The 27,321-nt window shown below is 53.1% G+C and overlaps 1 protein-coding gene across 7 annotated transcripts in view; it reads right to left on the reverse strand.

The window, feature by feature from the left end:
* LARP1 (La ribonucleoprotein 1, translational regulator) overlaps positions 1 to 27,321 on the reverse strand; it is a 48,842-nt gene that overhangs the window by 8,222 nt on the left and 13,299 nt on the right. For 2 of the 7 annotated variants that reach the window (XM_075102636.1, XM_075102641.1), the window contains exons 2-15: positions 23,545 to 23,571; positions 9,648 to 9,709; positions 7,920 to 7,985; positions 6,948 to 7,119; positions 6,214 to 6,345; positions 5,906 to 6,058; positions 5,116 to 5,278; positions 4,689 to 4,833; positions 4,290 to 4,464; positions 3,257 to 3,426; positions 2,594 to 2,953; positions 1,356 to 1,479; positions 544 to 749; positions 342 to 448 (exon numbers count right to left, since the gene is read on the reverse strand). In XM_075102636.1, the coding sequence (XP_074958737.1) occupies positions 342 to 448; positions 544 to 749; positions 1,356 to 1,479; positions 2,594 to 2,953; positions 3,257 to 3,426; positions 4,290 to 4,464; positions 4,689 to 4,833; positions 5,116 to 5,278; positions 5,906 to 6,058; positions 6,214 to 6,345; positions 6,948 to 7,119; positions 7,920 to 7,985; positions 9,648 to 9,709; positions 23,545 to 23,571 (2,062 nt within the window). Of the gene's footprint in view, positions 1 to 341; positions 449 to 543; positions 750 to 1,355; positions 1,480 to 2,593; positions 2,954 to 3,256; positions 3,427 to 4,289; positions 4,465 to 4,688; positions 4,834 to 5,115; positions 5,279 to 5,905; positions 6,059 to 6,213; positions 6,346 to 6,947; positions 7,120 to 7,919; positions 7,986 to 9,647; positions 9,710 to 17,801; positions 17,882 to 23,544; positions 23,572 to 27,321 lie in introns of those variants that run through there. The other 5 variants (XM_075102637.1, XM_075102638.1, XM_075102642.1 and 2 more) reach the window with 5 other exon arrangements.

The raw sequence follows: 27,321 nt of genomic DNA on the forward strand, positions 1-27,321 counted from the left end.
CTTGGCATCGCCCAGCTGATAGTGGAGCGGGGTCATGCTCCACCCCACAGCACTTGTCTGTTGGTCCCACCAACTCCCTGTGGCTGTCTACTCTGGGTTTGGAACCTGAGCCACTTGGAAGGGAACCTATGTTTCCAATTGAGTCTCATCTCGATACTCCAAGGCTTCAGACTTTCCTCAGCTCCTTCCAGGAGAGATAAGTTGGGTCCCAGTCCTTTCTGCAGCCACTGATCAGGACACCTCCCCTGCAAGACCAGACCCGACCTTTCCCCTCCCTTCCCACACTTGCTACCCTTCCCATTTCTGCCTCCTCTGTGTTCACACATGCCCGTCGCTGGTACCTGATGGAGGCAGTTCGAGGCCTGTGCTCCCGGGAGTCCATCACCCAGCCCACATGGCACTCCATCGGGGGGTTTGAACTGTGCCTCGTCTTCCTCTTCCGTGGTGTCTGCAAGACACAGTGCATCAGGGATGTGTCCTCTTCCTCCCCAGGCCCCACTGGGAAACCCCAGCTCCTGTCCCACACCACACCCCTGGTCCCACCTTGGCATCTATCGTCCTGCCCTCTTTCACCACTGGGTAGAAACGGGGCGTCTGCGTCGGGTCCTTCAGCTGAGGTGTGCGAGGGGTCCGGGGGGTCCTGGCGTTGCGGTAGTTGGGTGATTCTGGTACAGTCGTAGGCAAAGACCGGGCGATGGCTGAAGGCTCAGGAACTCCAAACAACTTGTTAGCCAAAGCGTCTGTAGGTACTGCAGAGAGAAACCCCCCACCCTGGGTCAAGCTGAGCTCTGATCACAGGAGCATCACTACAGCCAAGGGACACCCATCTGGCAGATGAGAAGCAGCAGCGGCAGGGACGCAGGGACACATCCCAGCCCTCCAAGACAAGCAGCTTCAAATCCAGACTGACCAGACAGCCCAAAGCCTAGCAGCAGATCCAAGGACTGAGATTCCAGGGATTCCACAAGGTATCTGCTTCCCAGTGGCTAAGAGCAGTGACAAGTTCCCCATCCCCAGGAGGACAGGGCACCAGGCCCCACACACAGGCAAGCGAGGCCCAGTGGGCAGCTGCCTTCCAGGTACTCCGAGAGGGTCCGAAAGAAAAGTCACATCCAGGGATCTACACCAAAGTCTGCCAAAGTCTCCTCGCTCTGCTGGGAGACCTCTGCTTTTGGGCCTCCTCTTCTGGAGCCCCAAAATGTTCAGCTGGGAGAACAGCACTGCTCTGGGAAAGATAATCCCACACACCAGTGGCCCCAATTCCTTCTCACCAGCTGCTACCCAGCCTCTGAGGACCTCTCACTAGGAGGAATATGGATGAAGTCAGTCCTACCTGCTCATGTCCCGTCTCTTACCTTGCTGAAACCTGGGGGGACCAGGAGGGACTTCCTGGTTTGGGTCCACGGGGGGCTCTGGGGTCAGAGTGTCAAACTGCTCCCTGCTGATCATATTCACCTTCTTGAAGTTCTCCACTTCTTGCTGCATTGGAAGAGGAAGACGATGAAGCAACCGATTGCCCTCTTCTACCCCTCATCCCGTCAGCTCATTGTGGCCACTGCTCTGCGTGTGCAACAGCCACAATGCTGGGCACTGAGCACAGCCACGAGGCTTTGGTGGCCCAAATGGTGACATGCTGCACAGAGGTAGGAAGGGGAGATGCAGCAGAGAATGGGGCCCTGCATGGGCCACATCTGAGCCACTTGCTGCTCCCAGGCTTTCAGGGATCTTACAAGGCAGGTCCATTAACCATCACTTGCTCCTTTCAGGCTTTCACCCACCTGCGTCAGCACCAGGGCAGCAAGGTTCAAGGCAAGCTTGGCCAGGACCCCACCGTCTCCATCACCTTGTGCCCCTGGAGCCTCCTCCCTGCATCCTCACCACCACACTGGCAGTGCGGTACAACACTTCTACATATTTCAAGGACCCATGGGCCCAGCACACACTGCCCGTCTGTCACCTGCTCTCACCACACCCTCAGCTTCTGCCACCTCAAAGAGCAGCAGTGCTTCAGCTGTGTGCCCGGTACCAGACATAGGAACACTGAGCCCAGCTGGTAGCTCCAACAGGCCATCCCACCTTGCAGCCAAAGTAACTTCAGCTGCCAACAGAGGCTAGGCAAGTCCCCGACCATGAGAGTCGCCAAGTTAGGACTCAAATGTTTCAAAGCAGCAGATCACCCGGTTCCCTCCATTTATCTGACACTGCCTGCCAAGACCCGGCAGACAGCAGAGCAATGGACCCCAGGTTCCAGGTCACCTTGTCACCTGCACTTTGTTTACCTGGCTGCAGCCTTACGCCATGTTACAGAGCTGTGTTTATCCCCGACAAACCAGAGCATGACGCTGACAGTCAGGAATCACAGAATCATTAGGTTGGAAAAGACCTTGAAGACCATCAAGTCCAACCATTCATATTGAATCCTGAGTTCTACAAGAGGACTAATCTTGGCTTAGCTCTACCCCACAAGTGTGCCGTAATCCGCTGTACTGCCCTTTCCACCCCACACCAAGGCAGCCACTCTGTTGCACACAAAGCTCCCTGGGAGGAGCCCTGCACCCACATACACTCCCTTCCTTGGATCAGCTGATCTCACCTTGATCTGTGAATACTCTGGCTCAAACTGCTCTGTCCACAGGTCCTGCTCGTAGTAGTACAGCCCGTCATTGATCACCTTGGCCAGCTCTGAGCTCATTTTAGCCCTGGATGTGTGGTTGCCAGTCCGGTCCCCACCAGGATGCCGGCGCAGGTAGGGAGGTGTCTGTGTCACGATAAGTATCTTGTTCACGTCCCGATCATCAATCTCGTAATCCGAATCCTCATCTGACCAGTCGGTGAAGGTGTTCTTGCGGCCGTCCATCTGCTCCATCTCCTCATCAAAGAGGAAGTCTAGCTCCTCAGGTTCATCTTGGTCCTTTTGCTTCTGCTGCTGTGGTGTCTTTGACTCCTCTGGTTTCTACACGCAGGGGACAAGGGTAACACAGCGTAAAGACCACATAGCGGCACAAGCCTACTGCTTGGAGAGCCAGCTATTGCCCCAGGTTTCCTTACTGCAGCCAGAGCTGCACATCTGCAGAGAAAGCCTTGTTTACACCACTGAGAAGCGGCTCCAAAGGGGGTCAGATGAGGCCAAGAGAGACTAGGACATCACTCCCATTACCAACAGACCTTATTTGATCTGAAACCTGCCTACTTATGGTTCAAGTCACCCAGACAGCTGGGAAACCCCCACCCCAACAGCTCCTACATCACCACCTACCTTAGGTCTGGCTGGGGAGGGCCGAGGTCTCTTCTTCACTTCAATCCACGTCTCTGAATCCAGGTCTGGCAGACTTGCGGACAGGCCCTTGGGCATCGTCTTCAGGTTACTGACCTCCTCTGTTTTGGTGGGGACTGGGCTGGCAGGACGCGGGGAGCCAGGAGCAGACTCTAGAACCAAGAAAAACCACAAGGTACTTTAGTGGGAGGGAGGGTGTTGTGTACTTAAAACACCTGACCAAAGAGGGAGTTATTTTGGCAGCATGGCACAGCTTGCGGACTAGCTGGCACCCCCAGCACACTGCCCACAAGTTTGGGGGCAGGCGGCAGGCAGGGAAGTGCCCAGTTAAGGCTGTGATGACAGTGGTGGCCACAGAGCTCTGCAGGTGACAGTATCCCAGACACACAGAGCCCTAAAGCAGGTGGTGACTCTTACTCTCAGGGAAACCTTCCCAACACAGCCTGGAGCCAGCAGGAACAAATTTTCTCCTGCCAAAACTAACTCCCTATGACAGCACCAAGAAGATCCTCCACTTGGCCTCTCAGGCCCAGCTCTGTGTTCCTGCCAGCCCCCATGGGATGGGGTGACAAGAGCAGGGGACAGCCCATGAGGGACAGCAGACCCTTCCCCAGCACTCAGCTGACAGCTCCATACCTGCTACCCCATTTGTGCTCAGTATCTCCTCACCCATTAAGGAAAGGCTGGGTTCACAGGTGTCCTCTGCTCTGCCCAGCAGTGGTATAGTATTTCCAGGCACAGCCAATAGACTTCCGTCAGGACTGACCCTCCCTGAATCCCTTCAGCCCCCGCAGAAGAAAAGCCACAGACTCAGTCTCTTTCATATTTCCCCACATAGAGAGGCAGCAGCACTCTGGGGGTCTGAGGGCAGAGGCCATACCAGCTCCCACGACCAAGCAGAAAGCAAATGGCAGAGCCCTGCCCTGGGGAACACTCCTGAGTCTCAGCGTCTCAGTCCTGCTGCAGTACCAACACTGCCATCCCACACCTCCCTCCGCATTGCCCCAGGGCTCACCTGTCTCTTTCTGGAAGCTTTGCCGGGGCACAAACTCAGGGCAGTTAATGAACTGTGAGAAGTCTGTCTGTGTGTAGTCTGCCATAGGAGGGCCAGGCAGAGCCCATTTTTCTGGCTGCTCTTTTCTCCTGATCTTCTCATCCACAATTTCCACCACCTTGCTGTCCTTCAGAGCCTGGAACCAAGTGATACCCAGTTAACTTAGGGACCTGTCTTGGCACACTGAGTAGCACAGCCCCAGCCCTTCCTCCTTGGGAGGACCAAGAGGAGGAAAGAGCAAGTCAAGGTCAAGGGAAGGCTCCACTTGCACCTCACCCATAGTCCCTCTAGAAAACAGGCCTCAGACAGGGGTAGTGAGAAGCAGAACAAGAAAGAAAGTTCATCTTTCCTTGCCCTCACCTTGATGATGAGGCTGATGTCAGTGGTCAGTGCCTGCACCCGATGGAAGCTGGCGATCAGAGTGATGGGAAGGAAGCCGTCTGAGTCCATCTTGCGACGTAGGAAGAAGTCTCGCTCCAGGTTGTCCACACTGAAGTAATATTCTCTGTATGGACAGCACATCAGTGAGAGGCAGCTCCAAGCCGCCTTCCTCTGGGCACCCTCAAGGAAACACACCCCCACCACACACACTTCTGCTACTACGAGGCTGAAGAGCGAGCCTGGGGATCCCAGACTTGGGGCAAGCTGGTGATATAAGCTGCATGGCACACAGTCACACACCTCAGCTCTAACTTCACCCACGGGATTAGCTACGCAGTTGCTAGAGAGGGTATCTGTGAACATCTCACTACAAACCAACACTCAGACAAGAAGAGGTGGTGCTTACATCTGCCGCTTGATGTAGTCCTTGAGCAGTTCCTGGTCCACACTGTAGAGTTCAGCGCTGCTGATGTTGTCAAAGTAGTAAGTGATGTTGCTAGCGTACTTCTGGGTGCGGGAGCCATCCGAGCCCTCAAATTTCCGGTACCCATACTGGTAGTCGAAGTGCCCTGTGGGACACCAGTAAGGGTTAGCACAGAGCTCCTGAGATGTGCTAGACAGTCTGCACTGCCAGATGGGGCCAGACTCCTGCACAAACAGCTCCCCCTGCACTGTTCCTGGGGCCCCCATGGCAGCCCACACTGGGGCATCGCTGACCCACATCCCTCATCTCAGCCTTTGTCACAGAAGGGATCCCAATGAAGCCTCAACACACGAAGCCAAAAAGTGTCCAGGAGCTATCTTACTCAGGAGCAACTGGGCAGCCCAGGTGACACATGAAGGCCATGCACTGACACTGCCCTGCCAAATGCCAGGGCAGATGCTCTTCCTCATCCAAGCCAAGATTCCAGCTTGGCTCTCCACATGACATCAAGCCTATGCAGAGTACCAGCATGCTTCAACTCCTGCACTCAGAGGTACTGCAAGGGGCAGAAAACAGGTGGAAGAGCTTGGCCTGAGAGCTTTGCCTCTATTAAAGTACTAAGAATAATTTTCTTTTAATAAAAGCAGCTCAATTTATCAGCTGGGATTACCTGCCACAATATTTCCATGTATCTCTACAGCACCCAGCCCTCCCCAGCACACAAAGGTCTCACACACAGAGAGCCCTGTTGATGTCACAAGACCACACATACAGTCATCACCTCCTCTGCCACGGCCCCGACCCCTGCCACGGCCCCGGCCTCGTCCCCGGAAGGTCCCTCGCACGGCTCCTCCCTCACTCTTCACGCTGGAGGTTTCATCATGGTCCTGCCAGCTGCGCTCATGCTTGTTGTCTGGGTGCCAGCCTGCAGCAGACGGGGAAGGAGAGGCAGAAGGAGGAGTGTTACAGGATGAAGGCACTTCCCTGGAGCAAGCTGACTGCCCCCAGAGCCCTTTGAACACAGGAAGCATCCCCACTGCCCCATGCCATGGGTGGGCATCGGGGCTCGCTCTAACCCACCTTTCAGCTCGCTGCGGTTGTTGGAGGGGTGCCTGTGCTGCTCATTTTGCCGGTTGTTCCGAGAGGCCGTTTTGTCCCTAGGCACCTCTGACTTCATGTCTATCTGCAAAGGGACCCACTTGTGTTTGTTGCCTGCAAAAGGACAGGGTTTGGGTGTGACACAGGTTCAGAGAGCACCTGCTTCCTCCCCCGCAGCTCCCTCTTACCACACCACCCCTACACATGGAAGAGAGAAAGCAGGGGGGGCTTTTGGACCAACCCTGCCCTCAGACATCCCCCTCCAGGCCTCACCAGATGCAAAAAAGCCCTGACTGGGACTCTCAGGCATGGAGGGACATGACACAGAACTCCGTGTTGCTTCATGGCATTTGTTCTTCCCTCTGCCCCTTTCTGCCCGCCAAGGCTCAGGCCCACGTGTCAACCATGGCTGATGCAACCCAGAGTCAGGGCCTTTTCTGCACCACCAGTGTGCGTGAGAGGGCATACTATTGCCACACTCCCCAGACAGACACACGGATGCCCCTACTTGGGCCCTGCTCCACCTGCTCCCACCAAAATAACACTTTGTCCCACTGAAGCCTGCAAACACCTTTTCACCGCAGCTCTCATTGCATTGGGACCATGTCCTGCAGCAAGCCCCTAGGGAAAGCGGTGGATGCTACCACCTGGCTGTGGGTCACAGAGGGGGAGTCAGGCTGAGCCCAGGGTACTGTCCTTGCTGGGTCCTGCCTTACCTTTCTTCTTCTGGGCTGACTTCTGGTTGTCATCATCACCATTCTTCTCCTCTCCAGACTCATCTGATTTGGTTTTCAGGCTCTCTTTGCCGTCACTCCCATCGCCCTTCTCCTGCTCTTTCATGTCTTTCTTGACAGGCAGTTTCCGGAGGGCTGGTGCTTTGTGTGGCTGCTAGAGACACACCAGTGCGGGTGAGATGTGAGAGATGGGGGAAATTAAGATCTGGAGGCAGACCCCAGCTGTCCCAGCAGTAGCAGGAACAGGAGGACTTGCCCTAGGCTGGCAGCATCCCTGCTCTTTGCCTCCCAGAGCTGTCCTGTTCCTGGGGAAGGGGCTTATGTCAGAGCAGGCCAAGGGGCTCTACAGATGGTGGAAAATGCTCGAGCTGAGACACGAGCCCCAGGCACAAAAGTTACTGAGATGGACTGTCAGGGTGCTCCTGGATGGGTGTGTCCTACAAGAGACCGGACTGCCCCCATGGCAAAAGGGTGAGTGACCCTCATGTCCTGACAGGCAGCCAGGAGCTGGCAAAGCAGCATCCAAAAATAGAAAGGTTTCAACGACACCCACGTCTGTAGTAGGAAAGGAAGGCCATGCCCTTCGGGCACACTAGCCCATTCTCATGTGCATTTTCAGTTTCTCCTATGGAAGTCTTGGCTTTTGCCCAGGCACCTCTTTGGACTGAGCAGCCCTGAGGAGAGCGGGTCTGGGAGCTGTCCTACCTGCTTCACCCAGCCCAGGGGCTTAGACTGGACTCCAGCCTCCCAGAATAGCACCGAGGGAGTGAGCCCGATGCACAGGGCAGCCCTAAAAGGAAATCCCCTGCACCCTGCACGCTATTCCTGGCTGCCTCTGCACTGACACTCAGGACCCCAAATGGCCCAGCTCAGCCAGCACTCCCAGCGCCACAGAGGGATGGGGAGCTCTGCAAGGGCCTTATCCTGCTCACCAGAGCAATTTTGTGTTCTCACCTGGACGCTCTTGTGGGCTATCTCTCCAGGTGTCGGCCAATTTGTGGCATCACCGAAGTCACCAACCTTGTATCCAAAGAGAAAGGTCTCATGAGCACACGAGCTGCGGGTGCCATTCCCTGCATCGACAGCCAGAAGCCCCTCCAGCCACGGTCACAGCCACCGCCCACCACCGTCCTGCAGATGGCCGTCCCCGGGAAGTGTGGGGGTGGCACCCAAGCTGCATACACACAAGCCCCTATCCCCATCTAAGTGGGGCCCCCAAATTAATCCCACATAACTGCAGACAAGTTTATGTCTATCAGCAATTGTAACAAGGCTGCCTCCAGCCCCATAAGCTACCAGCCTCACAGCTCCCACCAAAATTTTTGCCTCAAGAGCAGCATTTGTCACCAAGCCACCCAAGGTGGTGGCTCATCATAGGCACTGTCCCTTGGACAAGGAAGGCACAAGGCTTTCAGCATCCTAAACCCACCTGAAGCAAACACATCCCATTAACGAAGCTGCCTCCACCTAGTGGCAGGTTACAGCCAGGCACGGCTTCACTTATGTGCCCAACTGCAACCAAGTGCTGGCAACAACAAAGCAAAGGGATCATGTAGTAGAATTGGTGGGAAAATTCAGGCAGGTATCTGATGGTGATGGGACCTCCCTCATTCCAGACACCCCATGGCCACGTGGGGGACCACCAGTCACTTGTCTGCTGAGTAAGTGACCTGGCCACTACCACCATTTCTACCTCTTCCAGGTTTCAGAGAGGACCTGCAGGACAGAGAGGGAAGGACCCAAACAGCTGCCCAGACACACAACGAATCATAGCTAGGCACTACGTTTATGGTTATATGGGCACAGAAACTCCTCCCTGCCCCTGTGGGGTTGTTATTTCTAAATTAATTTGGAGTCACCAAGTCCCCATCATATCATGTCTCTACATTCAGGTGCCATGCTCCTCTCCCCTGGAGGCAGGTTTCCTGAGAAAACCACCTCCAGTGCAGGGCCATGCCTGTTTCACAGACAGGAGCACCTTCCATCCCCAGGGCTCTCCTCTCCCTGAGATGGAACAGATAAGGAAAGTCATATCAAGTTTCAGATGTGTCTTCACTGGCTGCTGGGAGCCAACACCAGCAGCCCACATCCCTAGCTGTGTCTCAGCTGCATGCAACATCTTCAGAAGCAACTGTCCCTCCATCATATGCTGATCCCCTGGAACAGATTGCCCTGGTTCCTCCAAAGGAGTCTCTTTGTTTGAAATCTATTACTCTGGCTCTCCACATGCCAATAAAGAACAGATTGCACAGGGAAGAAAGGACCTGCAAACACAGTGCTCTGTCCCACAACCACCCTGTCTGCACTGCAAAGCAGGGCACTGGCAAAGCACACAAGGGACTCAGGGTGTCCTTGGGGTGGGGGGAGAGGCCTTCCACATCCAGCACTGTGCTCCAAGTGCCTCCCTGTAAAAGGGGAGGTGAGAAGGTCTCCCCTAGCCTAACTGGACGGAAAACCACTCCAGGCAGCATGCAAGACCACTAAAAAGCTGAAGAGGAGATGGAGAATGAGGATGTTGCTCTCCACGCTCTTGGAAGTAGCCAGACCAGCACGTCAACCCCTCCACAACCAGCCTTGCGAAGGAAGTGGTCTGCTTACCAGACCCTCAAGATTTCTATGCAGTGCTGACAACTGCACCAGAAGCTGAAGGCCAGCGAGGGGGGGTGGCAGGCACAGCCTTACCTTGCTTCCTTTCCGCTGTCTTGGGTTGGCAGCCCTCACCACTTTCGCAGGAGTTGTATGTTCTGCAAGAGGCGGAGAACAAAACTGTTAAAACACAGCCGAGGGTTGTTCAAGTGTTAGACCTAGAGGGCAGGTGGGAAGCAAGTCAGTGTCCCCTTCAGTAAAGGAGAGCTAAGAGGAAAAGGTGAACAGAAAACAGGGCTTCTGATGTGGGTCTCAGAAGGCCCCCATCAAGATCAGATGATCTCCTAATCAGTACAGGTGGCCAAGAAATGGACCTTTAACCCCATCCCACGGCAGGAAGGCACTCTCTGACTTAGCTCAGCTGTCCCCACTTGGCCTTACCAGCCAGGGAGGAGGGGTGGTGAGGAGCTGAGCTCACTCTGTGAAGTACCACACAGAACTTGATCTGCTGTTATGCACAGCAAAGCAAACATGCCCTTGAACAGGCAAGGCCCATCACGGCACCGATGCGGCTGGCCCTCCCCAGGGAGCAGAGCAGAGCTCTGGGAGAGGGACGCGCAAGCCCGCAGCACACAGGCACTGCTCGTCTCGCGCGGTGGTCTCCAGTGCATCCCAGCACTGGGCGGCAATTTCATGAGAGGGAACATACAGAGAGGAGGAGCCAGATCTGGTAAGTGCCTAAATCCTGCTACAGCCAAAAGTATTCAGGCACTTGAGTGTCTCTGGGGTGTTTTAAGGTATCAGAGTGCAACTGTTGGGGTTCACACCGCCATGGACCTCACACAAGACCTGCAGCAAGTCAAGGCCTCAGCCCCACCTATCTCAGCTCCCCTGCTCACACACCACCTCCTTACAAGCAGGAAAAGAAATTCTACTTGTTTTCTCCCTCCTAGGTTTAGCTGCAAGGTCTCCGGATCGGGAGCAGGCTCATGCAGGGCATGCACAGAGTCCAGGAGAGCAGCACACCACTACCAAACGCAAACCAGCCCTGCGAGGACCACATACGAGGGTCTCCTCCACAATAGCGGTGCTTGACAGGGATCAGCCTCTGCCTCAAGGGGCAGCCCGTGCCAGGTGCCACACACCCAGCAGGAGCGAGCATTTCCGCTGACTCCCCTGGCTGTGTTTCGAAGAAAAGCACCTCAGACTGCAGCGGGGGTCGAGGGTGGGAGAGAGGTGAACAGAAGAGCCCCAAGGCACCGCAGAGGCTATCTGGGGATGCCCCAGGGAAACACCCTGAATAGCCTACCCAGCTCCACTCAAAGCTGGCTTTGATCTCCTGTGTAAGGCAGGACAACTTTGCCTAGATGATCAAAACCGGTCCCCTTCGAAACCTGTGATTCATCTTGCTGGCCCAGCCTTGTTCAGAGCTGGAGGCTTTGAAGTGTCAATAAGGCAGAGTCAGACACGGCATGACAGAGCAATGTGCACTCCCCTTCCTTGGTTCTCTCCCAAGGCTTCTGCGTGGGGGTTTCACCTTGGGAGAGCCCAAGCCCTCAGCTGGGTCCCCAAATCCTCCTCTTTCCCCACAGGATCTCCCCAGCCTATCGGCACTGCCTCCCCCCACGAGCTGCAGCAGTCCCACATGTCCCTCATTTGTTCCACATGCACCTCATTGAGAATCCCAGATCCACAGCACAAAGCTTGCCACAAGGCTTTTAAACTTTCCTGCTAGCGTAGGAAGACCAAGCGCTTTCAAAACAGTCCCTAGAATTCTCCACTCAACGCCCACAGATGTCACTAACCAAATATAGCTTCAAAAGGCACCAAGTGCCACAGCACAAACCCACAACCAGCCCGGTTTTCCACAGGTACGGAGCACCCCTGCCTGCTCCGACAGCACTGACATGCCTGGCACCGTGGAAAAAAATAACTGAACTTGCTCTACAGCCTATTTAGGCACGGATCTCTGGCTGGAGGAGAGAGGGGCTCCCTCTTGCTACGAGGATCTCACCTGGGTGTCTGCTCGCACTGCACTGCAGCCCCGGGGTGCGTGGCAACAGCATCCAGCCCTTTCCTCCAACTACTTCAGCTCAGGAGCCTCACGGCCATAGCTGTTCTTGCGCTTTTTTGGGGACCAGTCAAAGAGAGGCCCCCTCACAACTACTACTGAAAGAGGATGCAGGGGCACAGGCTGCAGGCGTGGGTGTCACAGGTTCTATCATCTTTGTGGGGAGGGAGGAGATTGTTTGAAACAAGTTCTGCTGCTTTCCTTATCTGCAAGATAGGAACAGGGATCCCTTATCTAGCTGAGGTGCTGAGAAGACTAATTAGCATTTGTAGAGTGCTGCGGAAGACAAAACACAAAGCAAAGCAAAGCTGCAGCCTGGCAGGGAGGCTGCTCCAGGGAGTGCAGCCAGGCCAGTGCCGCGCTGCAGGCGCTCTTGCCAGTGTGGATGGAGTTGAGATCTGCAAGTCATGGTGGAGACTGCTCAGAGCAAGGCAGGAGGAGCGGGAGCTGCAGGCGGCTCTTGCCAGCGTGGATAGAGTCAAGATGTGCAAGTCACAGCAAAGACTGCTCAGACCAAGGCAGGAGACCAAGGGGGTGTGACTGTGCTAGTGGGTAGACTGACAGACACATGGCATCTGCAGAACAAGAGCCATGGTGAGCAGAAGCTGTGCATGCCTGGCACCCTCCAGGGCATGCCAACCTAACCAAGAGCCCTAGCTCCAACCCATCAGCGATTCTGTGTCAAGTTCCTGGACATCAAACCCAAAACTGCTCTTCATGTTCCCTTGCAGAGACTCTAGCAAACCCAAGTGTTTAAAAAACCAAACCCAACCCACCCAAAACACATTTAGGCTAATCCATGTGCTCAGGCTTCAGAAGAAAACCCTCCTACAAGGACAGCAACACATCTTGTGGCACACAGCTGAAAAGACCCGCTGCAGGAAAACCCCACTGCCCTTCGTCACTGCATCAACCTGGGAAATACAGAGCAGATGGGTGTTGCTCCCCCACCACAGGAGCTCCAGACAAGCAGTGCTACCAAGGGCTACTAGATACTGCCTGGGTTGATAGCAGAGCCCTTTAAAACTGCTGGAAGATGTCTCAGACCTCCTGGCATTTCACTAGCCTCCTTTTGCATTTATTTAGTGGCAGTAAGTAATTTTCAGTTGTACTAGCACTGCCCCCCGCTCCCCCCCCCCGCCCGAAATAGGGCCCCTCTATGCAAGGGGACAGACAAAACAGCTGCAGTGGGAGCTGGGACTTTAGTGGTGCGAGACTGGCAAGGGCTCAGCATCTTTGCCTGCAGTCACAGACCAGATGCTGGCACAGCCAGGAACAGAAAAGCAGGTCTCAGGTTTTGATCTGCTGCCTGCAGCCAGAACTAGTTCATTTGCCCTTGGGGCTGCCAAGCCAAGAAGAGGTTATTTCCTAACAACTATGGGGACAAGGCACAGGTGGGAGCACCATGGCCCTGATGCCAGTACTGCAAACCCCTCCCATGGCCAAGGCACAGCCAAAGCATTCACTGGCTTTTGACACTTGCTCCCTGACGCACCCAGCAAGCACCAAGAAGGGCAAGGCTGCGCAGGCACCTTGTGCTTTCCTTCCAGCCCGTGGCTGGCTGTGGCACAGCAGCCCTTGAGGCGGGAAGCTCATGGGGGCATCCAGGTGAGCAAACACCTCGTACCTGGAAGGAGAAGAGCCACTACACAAAGACCAGACAGCCTGAGCGACAGAAGCTCCACAGCTAAATGTGTCCCCCCGTGAGAGGAACATGTGCCATAGGACCACTGTGCTCAGCCTAGGAGACTTATTTACTACCTTACCTGGGGAAATCAAACCCAATGCCCAGATGGCCTGGTTCCCTGCCTTTTCTTCCATCCAGTGCAGCTTGTAATGGATTTTTAGAGAAGGCAAAAGAAGAGGTGGAATAAATCTGCAGGGCTGGGCAGAGACCTGGTGTTATTCAGCAGAAATACCTGCACCTCTAGCAAAAACACTGTAGAGCCTGGTCCTGGTGTACCACTCATGTGCAACATGGACAAGGGATCAGAGCACCCCAGCATCAGCTGGGACAGCCTCAGAGGGCAGACAGGCTCACAGAGGAAGGCAGAGTCCTCAGCTCTGGCATGCGCTCTGTCCTGACACAGCACGCCCCTCCTTCCCTGGCAGTCAAGTCAACAGAAAGGAGCTGGCCTTCCCCTGAGCTGCTCCAACCCACAGCCTGGCACCTAGGAGAAACTGCTGATGAAGCTGCTTTTGAAGCCAAGAGTACGGACTTTGTGCTGGAGAGGCCAAGGCAGGGGCGTATGCTCCATGTTGCAGGTCACGCTGGGGCTGGAAGAGCCAAACTGGTATCCCCAGTTTCCCTGGAGCCCTGGCAGGAGCCTGAGGGTACCATACAGCCAGCCACGTGCCCAGCAGTCGACCGGGATCAACTTCACCACTCGACAGTCTCCAAACAATCCTTCCTCCTCCCTGGACTCCGTGGAATGCTCCTGGCACGCTTGAGGACTGCAGCCTGCAGCCAGTGCTAGGGGACAGCTGCACCAGCAATGCTCCTTCAAGGTCTCCAGGTGAGGAAGAGCAGGTGCAGCTTGGGCAAGGGTGAGCTGAGCCCTGAGCCAGCTGGGGGGTCTGGGCAGGTTGCAAGTGCCCCAGCCAAAACGACATGGCAAGAAAAAGGCATTGCATGAACCTCCTGAGAGACTAAAGGACACCCAGGTATGACAACCTCTGAGAAAGCTAAAGATAGAAACCACTAGACAGCTTACACCTAAGAGGACTACTACTCACTCATGCTATTTGTACATACACGCTAATTTTCCAGGCACCAAAAATCAGTCCAGGGATTAGCCGTTTCCCCCAGAGGTAGCTAGCTGCTTCAGTGTCTTTACAGGAGGGCAAGAGAGTCCCTCCTAGAGTACCATGCACAGGACAGATGTGGTGGACAGCACTGACCTGCGACGCAATTCCCATAAGAGAGACCCAGCAGGCAGCCAGCAACAGCCAAGCCTGCCAGGACCCCACTGTGGCTACAAGAATCCTCTTGCAAAGGAGACCTAGGAGCCAACAGAGAACAACTATATGAAGGTGTGTCTCCACCTTGCCAATGTGGGAAACCCAGGGCACCAAAATCCTGTCTCTGTCCTTCCCCTGGGTCTCAAGCAAACTCTCTCCCAGGGTGGCCTGATCCACGCAGCAGCAAGGGCAAGACATTGATTCAGAGGCTCTCCTGTGGCACCCATCACTGCCCACGCATTCAAGTTCCACAGCTCGGGGTTTCAGCCTGACTGAGCTACCAAAGGACACAGCTAGTAAGCTTCGTGCCCACCAACACCATGCCTTCTCCAGAAACTTTTGCAGGATCAGTACTGCAGGCCAACAACAGCCCTCCCCCTCCCACCAGCAGCCTGCCAGCTGCAGACAGCGCTGAAGGCTTTTCTTGTTGAAAGCCCATCCCACAGAGAGCACCCCTGAATTTACAAGCAGAGAAAGCCCTGAGGGACAGGCAAACGCCTTCTGCCCACCACCCAGGGTTGCTACACCCATTTCTTCATCAGCAAGATGGCATTCATGGGCAACACACCTTTACTGTAATGGGGCTGGGAAGCATGGGCAGATGGGAATGCTCAGCACATGGCAGCAGAGGGGACCTGGGTCTCCCCCCAGGAGCAATCTCGTAGCACTCTGTGCAGAGACACATGCAGATACCTCCAGAGACCAAGTAGCAGCTTCCACCTCTTCCTGCCTCCCAAGGGGCTGCTCCCAGCATCGGCCTCAGTCACGTGTCAGAACTAATGCCTGACTGAGGTGGGAAACACTTGCCTCCGCATCTCCATGCACAAGCTAAAAAGCCTGGGGTGACTGCTTGGCACACTCATGTTCTGCTGAAGACATCATAAGGTACACAAAACCAGCAAGGGTCAGGGAAAACTGGGCATGCAGACTGCACCTCCTCTAGGTTTGCAATGTTTTATGGTTCTACCTCCCACCAAATCACAGCTGTAGCTAGAGGTGCGTGCATGGAGGGGGAAATCAAGGGAGCACTGGGATGGAGTTCTTCAACAGCTTTAAATCAGACACTATCACAACGACATCTTCCAGCATAAAACAGTTGGTGTCCACAAGAAGGGCTCCCGTCTGCTCCTGGGGACTGTGGAGAACCACGGTTGGCCCCACCACTTGCAGCACACAGTCTTGCAGCTCCCAGCTGGCAGCACAGCACCTGGTTTTGTCCACAGAAGTAAGAGGAATATATGCAACACCTCTGCAATATCAGAAGTTTCTTACATGTGCAAGAAAAACTGCTGTAGAATGGGCAAGGTCAGGACCAAGCAGAAGACCGGATTCTTAAGCTGCATGGCGGAGCACGATTCGGGCTTGTAAAGCATGTGGGAAGCTTGTTCAGCAGGAACAAGAGACAAGCTGCAGGCACCATGGCTCAAAGCCTTCCAACCAATTTTCTGCAGCTCCTCAGCAGACAGCTCCACCTTACAAGCTCTACTGTAACAGCAAAGGAAGCAGGGAGCTGCCTACACTTCTCTGCAACTGCTGCAAAGATCGCTCGCTAAAAATAACTTCAAAAAGGGCATCTGACAGCTCCATAGAGTATGAGAACACTCCCACCTGGGTGTCCTAGGCAGGCTCTGAGAGCTCAGGAGTTTGCCCTGGAATGTTTGCCCTGGAAAAGTGAAGGCAGAGAGGCCAGGGACACAGGCAGGTTCAATACACCATCACAGGCTGGGAGCGTGGGCACCCCAGTTACATTCCCAGCCCTGCAAGCCCTTGCATCCCTCAGCTGATACTCCCAAGACAGCCCTGGAGCAGGGGGACGTAAGGCAGCTCAAGACACTTGCAGAGCCGGTCTCTCTGCTGAGAGCACCCTAGAGGCAGTGCAGACCTGCACAGAGACCTTCAGAGCAAGTGGGCACCAGATGTAACACAGGCCTGGTCACAGCGAGCTGACAAACTGTATTGCACTTTAAATGCACATAACTGTTACAGGCTCTGCATGCACAAGTTATCTGCAGGGTCTGACCTTTACTTCTAGGGCAGGTGAAGGAAGGGTCTGGACTTAGAAAAATGCATAACCCTCCTCCCCATAGCCTCCCAGTCCAAGACAAAAACCCTTCAACTTGTGGCCAAGCTACACTCCAGAAGGAGCAGGTTACGAAATGCTGACAGGCGTAACAGCAAGGGCACCGTGGATTCTTCCTGGCACAGATGGCTACTATTAAAGGTAGCAAATGAACCTTCTCAATGGTGAGTGACATCTTTCCACTGCCTTTTCAAGCAAAGCTCTTCCCCGAAGAGGATTTCTAGGAAATTTTTGACACCCGATCCATGCTCATGCACCGCACTGATCCCCGAGATGCCAGGCTTAAGCAGAACAAGACAGCAGAGGAACCCCACCAGTTTTCTAAGGAAAACCAAGCCCTAAACTAAAGGGTCTCTGCTGGGAAATCTGGTGGTTCCCAGACCCAGGAAGCATCGCACTGGGGGCGCAGCCAAGGTCACCCAGATAACCGGACTCCAGAAACTGTCAAAACCAGGGAGCTGGGCTGGCTCAAGTCCCCACAGTTGCTGAGCCACCCTGCTCTCCCTGAGCAGGGCAAAAGACACCCATCACCCTGCCACCCCTGCGGGAGAGGCTCCGCCAGCAGCAGTGCCTGACCCAGCTTGTCTGCTGCAGACAAGTCTCCAGCTGGCAGAGCATTTAGCCAGCAATTCCTCTGCCACCTCAGAAGAGAGAAAAGCTTCCGAGGACACCTGCAAATGCTCTCCATCAGGTTAAAAGGTTCAGAGAAAAGGCTGGAAAGGCCGGTGGTGCTCCTGGGCAAACACTGCATCAGTCTGTTGCTGGCAGGCTGGGGCCCTTGAGAAAAGGCGTGAGTTGATGCAGCTGCCGCTCAGGGCGGTGAGGCACAGCAAAGACACCTCAGCGCTGGGATAGGAGGGCGCCTGAGGCAAGGCTGCAGGGGCCTGGGGGCATGCAGGCAGGCCAAATCGTGGAGGACCTGGAGGGTCAGGCTCTCCTCCAAGCCGGCTCAGAGACCAGCTGACAGTTCATGACCTAAAAAAATCAGTGGTGAGGGAGAGGGAGGGGTGGCGTGAGTGGGAACTACAGGAAAGAAAGGACAGACACACAAGGCATGGCAGGACTCGCGGCTCCTTATAAAACACAGCAAAAAAAAAAAAACAACCCCAAAACTACAACCCAAAACCAACCCACTCACCTTTGGGGGCAACTGATTAGCAAATTAAAGGGGGGTGTCCACCCTCCAGGAGGGACCAGGAGCAGTTTCCTCTGCTCCTGCTTACCTCTGCTGCACCGCTCTGCCTGTTCTGCCAGGCTCTAATGAAAAGCTAGTTAACAGTTAATTATTACCCATTCAGACACACGATCCCCTACTCTGACCGACTGCCGGCTGGGAGGGATAAGACAATCACGTGATGCAAAAATCCCGGCCTTATGAAAGCACGGGCAACTATATTTAGTTGGAAAAACGATGACCTAGCGAGCCCGCCCCTCCCTGGTCCCCGCCCCTTGGAGGAGCTGACCTGCCACGTCCAGAAGTCCTACCTCCACGGTATTTGGGAAGCCCCTCATCCAGCCAGGAGTTGTAACACGGAGATGGGGACACCCGGCACGGGAGTGAGCCTGGTGTGCATCCACATGCACGGGCTGTCCCAGGGGGTCCAGGCCAGTGAGCAGCTCGGGCTGGGGGACCTTCCCTCCCCATCCTCAGCGTTGCGCAGCAGGTCACCTTGTCAGTGGCAAAAGCTGATAAGCACCAAGAGCAACAAACAGGGCCCAGCCCAAGGTCCTGGACCTTATAATGAAAACAGAAGACACACTGGGAACCTGACCAGTGTGACCAGTGCAGAGCCTCTGCACTCGCAGGGCTGGCAATGCTCAGAGGTGGTGCTCCCTGAGAGCCCACCCATCTCTCTCTACAGGATGCTGGGCAAACGAGACAGACACGGCCATGCGGAGAACAGAGCAGGAACAAAGGCAGCTGTGCAGCGGTCACACACGCATGCCACCGCCGTGGAGAGAGGGTCGCAGAAAAAACACGTGCGGCAACAAAAGCCAAGAGCATCACCCACTCCCCCTCCCACTGCCATGGAAGAGCTTCAAAGGAAAGGAAAAAAAAAACAACGCCGAGGACCAGACATCATTAATCTCCTGTCATCAGCTGAGGGGTGCTCTCTGCCCGCATCCTGCTGCAGCCGATGAGACAGCACAACCAGCAGTGCCCATAGCACAAGTGAGAAGAGGTCACCGTGTCGCTGCCGAACCCAGGCCACCACACGGATGCGATCCCTTTAATTGTTGTCAGCCCCTTCTGCAGCTGAATCTGGGGACTTGGAAGCTGACAAAACCCTTCCTGGGAAGCATCTGGTATGTCTCACTGCAAATATTTAACAACGAAGAGATGGAATTGAGAGCCAAGCGCCTGCCGCGAGACCCTCCAGCTCCACGCATTCGTGCTGTCTAGGAGGGGACCGTGTGGCTCCCCACTGCCCATGCCAGCAGAGGGGGGCGAGGGGTCGTACAAGGCAAAGGTGCAAACTCTGCACAAAACATGCCTCTGGAAAACCTATCATCTCAAACAACAGAGCCAGAGACTGGGTTTCTAGAAAGGAGACCATGAGTTAATTTAAATAACATCATTCTTAGTTCCTCCCCACTGTGATTCCTGTACCTGACTTTGGCTACTTCTGCAGAGGGATCTCCGCAGGACCAGCACGTCCCTTGTGCAGTGGCCACTTGCAAAACAATTGCCAGGCCTCACCCTCAGAGCCTGCACCAGGTCAGCTGCAAATCTGCCTCCCTGACTGCATATAAGTAAAAGGAGACTGAACAGCAGCTCAGCTTGCCCAGCCAAGGAAGACAAAGCCACCACCAGGCAGAAATCCAGCCCCATCTCTTGGGGCAGGGGAAAGCAATAGCAATTTGGTGGCAGGACCAGGTGCAGGAAACATTCCCAGGAATTCAGGGAGACCAGACCTAGGTCACCCAGTAAGCAGGGAGTCTTCAGCAATGAGCTGAAGTAACCCTATAGTCCCGTAACCACTTGGACTGAACTAAGCACAGGTACAGGAGCCTCTTCCCACTGGCAAATCCAGAACATTAAAACCGTGACAACAACCAGGCAGCCAAACATCCTTCCAACCTTTGAGAGCAGGCAGAAAGGCTCCTTTTTTGCTACTTAAGGATCAGCTGAGCTGATTTCAGGGCACGCTCTCCAAGCGCAAGGAACAGCATCCTCACTTACACCCCCCCACCTTAAGCCAGACACTGAAATTCAAGATTTTTCTAAGTAACTTTGATAATAACAAATGCTGCCAACTTTCTTCCTGGGTGCACAATTATGTGGATCCTGCTGCATCAACCACTCTCTCCAATCCAGGTGCTACAGGTGGCTGCCTCCCCTGTCTCAATACACAGCAAAAAAGAGTAAAAACACCCTAATCAGAGTGAGCCTTCCCAAAGGAGTTGGGAATACCTAGCTACAAAAGCATGCAACACAGCACTTTCTCTCCTAATTTTAAGATCCATTTCTCCTCCTTTTCTTTATGAAGGATTACAAACCACTTCCTTGGAGTGGGAGTATCACCCACATCTCTTTATAGAAAACTTCACAGCATTTAATTTGAAGTCGCATCTATAACTCAAGAAAGGAGTTTCAGCCACTGCTGACAATTCTCCAAAATGATCAGCTCAGGGTGCAGCAGCAGATTATAAAATCAGGAGTAGCGAGATCAAGACAGAGCATCACTTGCTGTGCTGAACACTGGCTCATCTGCAACTGCACCCTGCAGTCAGCTCTCGTCTCTGCATTTCAAAAAGGGCACAGCAGTGTTACAGATGCACAGAGAAAAGCAATTTAAATCTCCCACAGGCAGCCCCCTGAGAGGTGAGACTGAAAAGGCTGGGATCCACCACTGCTGAGGAGGGCTGGCTGTGGCATACCATGCCAGGAGAGTACCTCCTGACCAACTAGAACCAAGAACAGCACACGAACCTAGCAGGAGATCTGCTTAAAGCAAACAACATTATTTCCTTAAATACTAGGCAGCAAACTTCACCACCCTATGTGGCAACAAGTCCTGGGATGTGGACAGCATCAGCATCCTCACAGAGCGTTTAGACGTTCACGGCCAACATGTCTGCAGAGGTCCAGGTGGAGATGTGCCCTCACAGCCCTCCTCTAACAGCAGAAGCAGGGAGTATGAGAGACCATCCCTCTGCTCTGCCACCACACCACCAAACCCAGCACCGCACCTCCCAAGGGTGTTGAAATCTCTCCGTGTTCTACCTGAACTTCAGATCACAAAGTCTGAAGTAACTTCTTCTGAAGAGCACCCTACAGCTGCCAGATCCTAGTCGCTGGATGTGGGAGAGGAGAGGACTGAGGAACGGCTGTGCTAGACAGTAGGAAAGTCACTCGCCTCTCTCCGAGAACAGCTTTATTTCCAAGCGCTGTTAGGTAACCGGGACACAAACACTGCTGCCCTTTCACCTCCACAGCGCTTGCACGTGACACCAGGCTGAGGGCAGAACGCCTCCAGCATCCATACGCTAACAAGCAAGAACATGCTTTGGGGCACGCTGCAGCTGCTGTGCCTACAAAATGGCTGATTTTTGGCTCAGGCTCCCTACCCATTCAAGTCCCAACTCTGTCACCGCAACTCAGCATCCTCCATCACTATGCTAACCACTCCCTTGGGCGGAAGAACAATGGACTTCTCACCAAGAGGCCCATACAGACCCACCTGGCCTCACAAGGTTAACCTTAAAAAATAGGCACCGACACAGATACGGGAGTCCTGGTGATTTGCAGTAACAGACTTGAGCAACTTAACTCGTTAAACAACCTCAGCAATGAAAGGGAGGTGAGGGAGTCAAACCCAGCCACCTCAGAAGTGCACAACAACTCTGATGCTAGGAGCAGGTATGCTGCAGGCAAGCCTGCTGCCCCCTGCCAGTGGTGCTACCCTGCCTTCCCCTGCTGCATTCACACTACACTGTGCTTTCAGATATCAGGGCTTCCAGAGAAACTTAGTGCTTGGGAAGAAAAAGTATGGCACCAGCTTTAAGGCTTTTCTGGAGGAGGCATGAGAAAGGACTGTGCAGTGTCCTGTGCAGCTACTATTAAGAAGAATACTGTTTAAGCTTTCAGTTAAGCTCCTTAAAAATATAAAATTGTGAAAAAAACCCAAGTTCTGTAGGTAATGTTTTCTGCAACAGTATTGACATGTAACAAGCACTTACTGAAACCCTATCATCTGCTGCAGACACAAACTCATGCCCCACCCTGGAGGCAGCTGTGAATGTCCCCAACCAGCTGGAGACCAGAGGATGGAGCTGTGCCAGCCAAAGGACATCTGAGTCTGTAGCACAGGCAGACAAAACCCAACATCCAATGAAGGCAGATCTTCAGCAGGGTGGAGAAAAGCCTCTTATGAACCCAACACATGGGAACATACGTTTGCTCCTTCAAAACCAGTCTTAATATTTCACTCTCACACATGTTCTAAAAGCAAGAAAATCGTGAGAGACTTACAAATGGATTGGGTTACTACCTGGGTTACTTCTCCAACACCTACAGAGGCATCTCCTGCAACACTCCAGTTGATCTAGTTATATACCATGCCCTCATTAGCTGGCTAGAGCTCTGGAAACACGTACAGCTGCACAACTTCCAGACATCTGTTCAGTTTATGAAGTCAGATTGCACTGTCTCCAACGTTAACCCAGACCGCTCAAAACCACCGAGTTATTTTTACTGGAATCAGGTCTAAGACAATGGAGCGGATTCCCCAGCTTCCAAACCTTGATCACACACTGCCTCCGCAATCAGCAGTAATTTATCCTCGTGCTATTGCATGAACTGGGGAAATGGGATCGCATGCAAAGACAAAGATGCAGGTAGGAGGTGGACATTGTGACATGTCCGAAGTTGCACAAGGCCAAGCCAGGCACTGACCCCCATTCCCAGTTCTGGAGTTGTGGACATCTCCACAACGCACTATAGCTCAGACAAGAGGATCTTACTGACTGGTCTTGGTATCACTGGGTAGAACATAAAACCTTTCCTTCAGTCTTGGCACTTCAACAACATCAACCTGGATGAAGAGTTCCCGACAGTTTGAGAAAGGAAAGAATTGAGATCATCAATACCTGCTTTTACAAAATTACATCCCCTTTCTGATTTGGGACCCACACCCAGAGTAGCCCCCCCTCCCTCTGAAGGTCCGAAGGAGCCCAATCCGTTTCTATAGGGTCCCTCCTCGCAAGGCTGCACACATTACTGGGGCCAGGAAGTTTTCATTGGTCTTTCACTGATGGCACCACAGTGTGTAATTTGGTTGTCATTAACAGCAATACTCAACAGCAACACACAGACTAAACAATCCAAGGGGGAAGTCTGCATCTTTTCAGAGTATTGCAAATTCAAACATATATTTTCAGGTTCATGGACCCATCAAGCTGTAAAGAACTAACACACAGGCTGACAGCAGCAATTCCGAGTTACATTTGCATCATGAGATGTTAATGTTGTCAGTTACATGTTATGATCAAGACCTATGAGTTCCCAAATTCTTTCACCCTGGGCAGCCAAATTTGCCATGCTACAACATAATGGGAGGAAAGTAACCTTCCTGCAGTTGTAGTCATCACTACAGGAAAGCGTAAAACGTGTCACTGCCATACAGGAACAGCCAAATACTGGAGGGGCTTTTTTTTGTTTTGGGGTTTTTGGGTGTTTGGGTTGTGATTTTGTTTGTTTGTTTGGGGTTTTTGTTTGGTTTTTTTTTGTTTTGTTGTTTGTTTTTTTAAATAACATCTGTTGCATATTCCTGTACCAGTCTTCTAAATCTGGTTAGCGCTGACTCTACAGAAAGAGAAGTGCAGGGAAGGCATGGAAGAGGGAAGTTTGAAGAGCTCCCTTTTTAATTAATACATACCAGACTGGCCATCAGTTGGAAATATATCTATAAAAGAAAAAAAAAAAGAAGACAAAGATCAGTATTGGTTGTGGCTGGAGTGCAAATCATATTTAAAAGGTCCCTCCTCTCTTGATTTGTTTGCTTTAGCTAAACAGAGGAAGTATTTTCTTAGTATCCCAAGTTAAACATCAATCCAGCTTGGAACCCACCTCAGTTCAACTGCTTGTTGTGAGAAAGATTTTGAAGAGGACAGTGTTTACCTAAATATATTGCTCTCATAAACAACTTACATATTGGTTTTTAACGGACAGCAGTGAGTAATCAAAAAAAGCTCGTGAGATATACAAAGCCCCACGCAATGAGTTAGTCAGTGGCACCCCGATGCTCCCCCTGGCCAGCACTGTCAAATGGAAACCTGCACAGAGAACATCTACCATGGTGACCAGCTGGGGAGTGCAGGTGTCAGCCAAAGCAAAAAGCAAAGTGAGCATTTTCATGATGTTTCTTGGTTTTCATAGCCACAGGGACATCAACAGCTGTGCCTGGCTCCAACACAGCACCTGTACCAGAGAATGGGCAGCCAGAAGCATGCACCCATCACCCAAACAGGCGCCCGGTGCCTTAGCACGTCACGCATCACCCCAAGAGAACACCTTCGCCTTCCCATCTCAGGTGGCTCTGCCAGCAAGCACAGCCCATTGCACATAGCTGCTGGAGTCTGGAGAGTTTCGGATCCCAAAGCAGATTACTCAGCCTTCCCACCCCGCAAGCTCTTTCCAGTTAGAAGTACAGATCCTTCTCCTGATGGACCCTATTTATGGCTGAGAGGAAGATGTCCACTGAAGTAGCTGAATGGACCAGACGAATGTTTCGGCTTTTTGAGGAGCATGCAGGACAGCATGTGTGGAGAAACCCTGTTGATACAGGCTCCCCAAGAAGCTACAGAAACAGCACTTTTGAGAGAGCAATACACTATGCTTTCCTCAAGGAACCCTTAAGAGGGGGAAGGGAGGCTACCAGCAAGCCAAGGTCCTCCTGGGACAGGGGCAGGCCCCTGGCTCCTGCTTATCAGCTGCCCAAAACACACATTCTGCTGAAAAGTCACAAGAATTGCAGAAAGGGCTACCCCTTGGACGGGGCAATGCTCTCTGGCCTGGGCTCAATCAATGCAGAAACAGCAAAAACACGCCTCTACCAAAGAGCTCCTATTTCTCTGCCTTTGACAGTGCACAGTGGTCAAGGCATCCTCAGGCAGCGATGCTTTCATCCTACGTATGAGCAGCAGAAGCAAGTAAGGTGGCAGGAGGGAATAAAATAAAATTCCCTCCGACATTAAGCAGAGTTATGGTCTGTGGCGGCCAAGACGAAGGTATGGTCTCAGGGAAAAACCAACATATCCAGAAAATCCTCCAAGCACCAGTCTGGATCCTTTGCAGACGGCATGTTCTACTGCAACCCTCCACCAGCAAATCACCCAGGCTCATCTAAACACCTTGTATTTCTGTGATGGTTAGTGGCAAGGTCAGGCTCCTCCAACAGTGAGAGGAAACACCCTGTACTTGATCTAAGTCCCAAACAAAAGGCAATTTCTGCATTTCCTTACTTGGGCAACTCCCATACAACTTCTCTGCAGAGGAACAAGGTGGAAGCACTGGTTTATGTTTATCCCACCTGTTTGGATCAGCTAGCTGTACAGCTATTACCAAAACCCAAAATTTTAATAATAATAATAATAATAAAATAATACAGCAGCCGAGAAAAGGAATTCCTGTGTGGCAGCCAAGAACTATGGGCCTTGGCAACCATTCCCCTTGCTAGATGCCACCAGGTACAGTTCTCTGGTTTGCATTCCTACTAGGCTGTCCAACTAACTCTTCATCGAATGCATGCCGCAGCCTGGCCAGACATCTGCACAACCTGCCATCCACAAGAGGTCCAAGCTACCCACTCCTAGAAACCACAGCTGCTACCAAATCAGGCAGCAACTACAGGTGACCCCTCAGGGACATCTCCTGTCAGTCATGCCACCGATATGACTCCAAGCTTGGGTTCCCTCAAGGCCTCCACTCAGCTCACCGCTATATCCCCCACTGCCCCAGCCAGCTCTAGAGATGCGCACCACGGTTCACTTGGCTTCTTGAACTTAGACACAATAACTCAATGGCAGATTTGCCATTACATTTGCTAGAGAAAGCAGTGGAAACTCTTCAGTTTCTTAGGTCAGTAGAAAGCAAGGACCACACATGATGGCCAGGAGCAGATATTACTCACATTCACCTTGAGTGGTTTGCCAGTGCAACTCCTGATGAGGAAGGACACTTGCCTCCAGTCCTACGCCTCTTGGACAAGCTCAGTCTCTCCTAGACAACTCATCACACCTACAATTAATGCTGATTTGATTCCAAGCTCTCCAGAGCAGAGACCCAGAACACTGGGCTTGCAGGCAGCTTTCCCCACTGCTGAGAGCAAGCAGAGAGCAATCAGTCTGCAGGGCTTGCTCTTCTGAAAAATAGGGCTGCTGAGAGGACACGTATGAGGCAAGGCTGGTCAGGGACCACTAGGCAAAACGACCCTCTGGGACGCCTATTTCCCTTGCAAGCACAAGTTAACTAGATTAGAAATTAGCCTGCCAATTCAGGGCAGCACCTGAGGTGCCCAAGAGGAGTTTAAATCAGGCAGCACTTACTTTTCCCGAGAAAGCCATGGTGGGGAAGGAAGCAGAAGTGTGTGTGGCTGGCAGGGCAGAGATAAACCCCTAAGGCTGCTCTCCAAGGAGCCCATCTAGTACACTGCAGGACTGAGCCCGTCTGTCCAGATCAGCTCCCTTCCCAGCACTCCCAAGGTTAAAAATCAAACACAAAGGCCCCAGGCACTGAGACCAGGCTGGGATTTTGCTCAAGCGAAATCCCAAGATGGAAAGCTGAAGCCAGCAAACCAGCCCCACCAACTCCTCCCACCACAGCACCGCTTTCCCACCTGCTTCCCTCCCACAAGGGACCCTGATGCCAGGTATCCTGACGCAGGCCAGATGCTGTGGAGGATGATGCTCTGCAGCAGCTCTCCACCATCCAACAGGCCACTTGCCTGGCAGTGGGCACTCCCCACGTAGGAGCAGGCAGCTCTGCCCCTGCCTGCACCACACCTCCCAGCCAAACCCAGACTGCCAGACTGGGCCGATACAAAATAGCCCCCAGGCAGCCAAATGGGAAAGAGCAAGAACTAACAATATTGCGATGCAAACAAGGAAGACCCATGAAATTTTGGCCCCATGGTCTCGTATTTCCTTCCCCTTCTTGCATGCAGACACTTTGTTTCTCAGCCTGGGCCCAAAACCAGAAAGACTTAGTATCTAAACAGAAGGATTATAAATCGCCACAGGAACCAGCAATCTTTCCATCATAGTGCTGGTCTCTGTAGAGCCAGGTATTTGCCAAGCCCTTCACCATCCTCCTCAGCTCTGTATCCATGCAGCCTACAACAGCTCAGCAGAAAGCACATTTCATGACTCTCCCTGTTATCAGCAAAGGCGGGTGGAGGAAGGAGCAAGCAGGAGGAGGTCAAGGGCGCATGTTGCAGCCAGCAGGATGTCGGGACGGGCACGGAGCATCCCTTTCAGGAGTGTCACGTGAGGGTGCAGACACAGTACAGAGGTGCTTGCTCTGAGCACCAATACCCAGAGTTGCTGCACAAAAACCCCAGGAGGCATAACTAAATTGAGGGCAGTCATCCTTATTTTAGGTGGTGCTGGGGGATGGATACAGAATCCCAATTTTTGCCTGATGGTATTTTTATACG

Source organism: Phalacrocorax aristotelis, chromosome 8 (genome assembly GCF_949628215.1).
Source record: "Phalacrocorax aristotelis chromosome 8, bGulAri2.1, whole genome shotgun sequence".
Classification (NCBI taxonomy): Eukaryota; Metazoa; Chordata; class Aves; order Suliformes; family Phalacrocoracidae; genus Phalacrocorax; species Phalacrocorax aristotelis.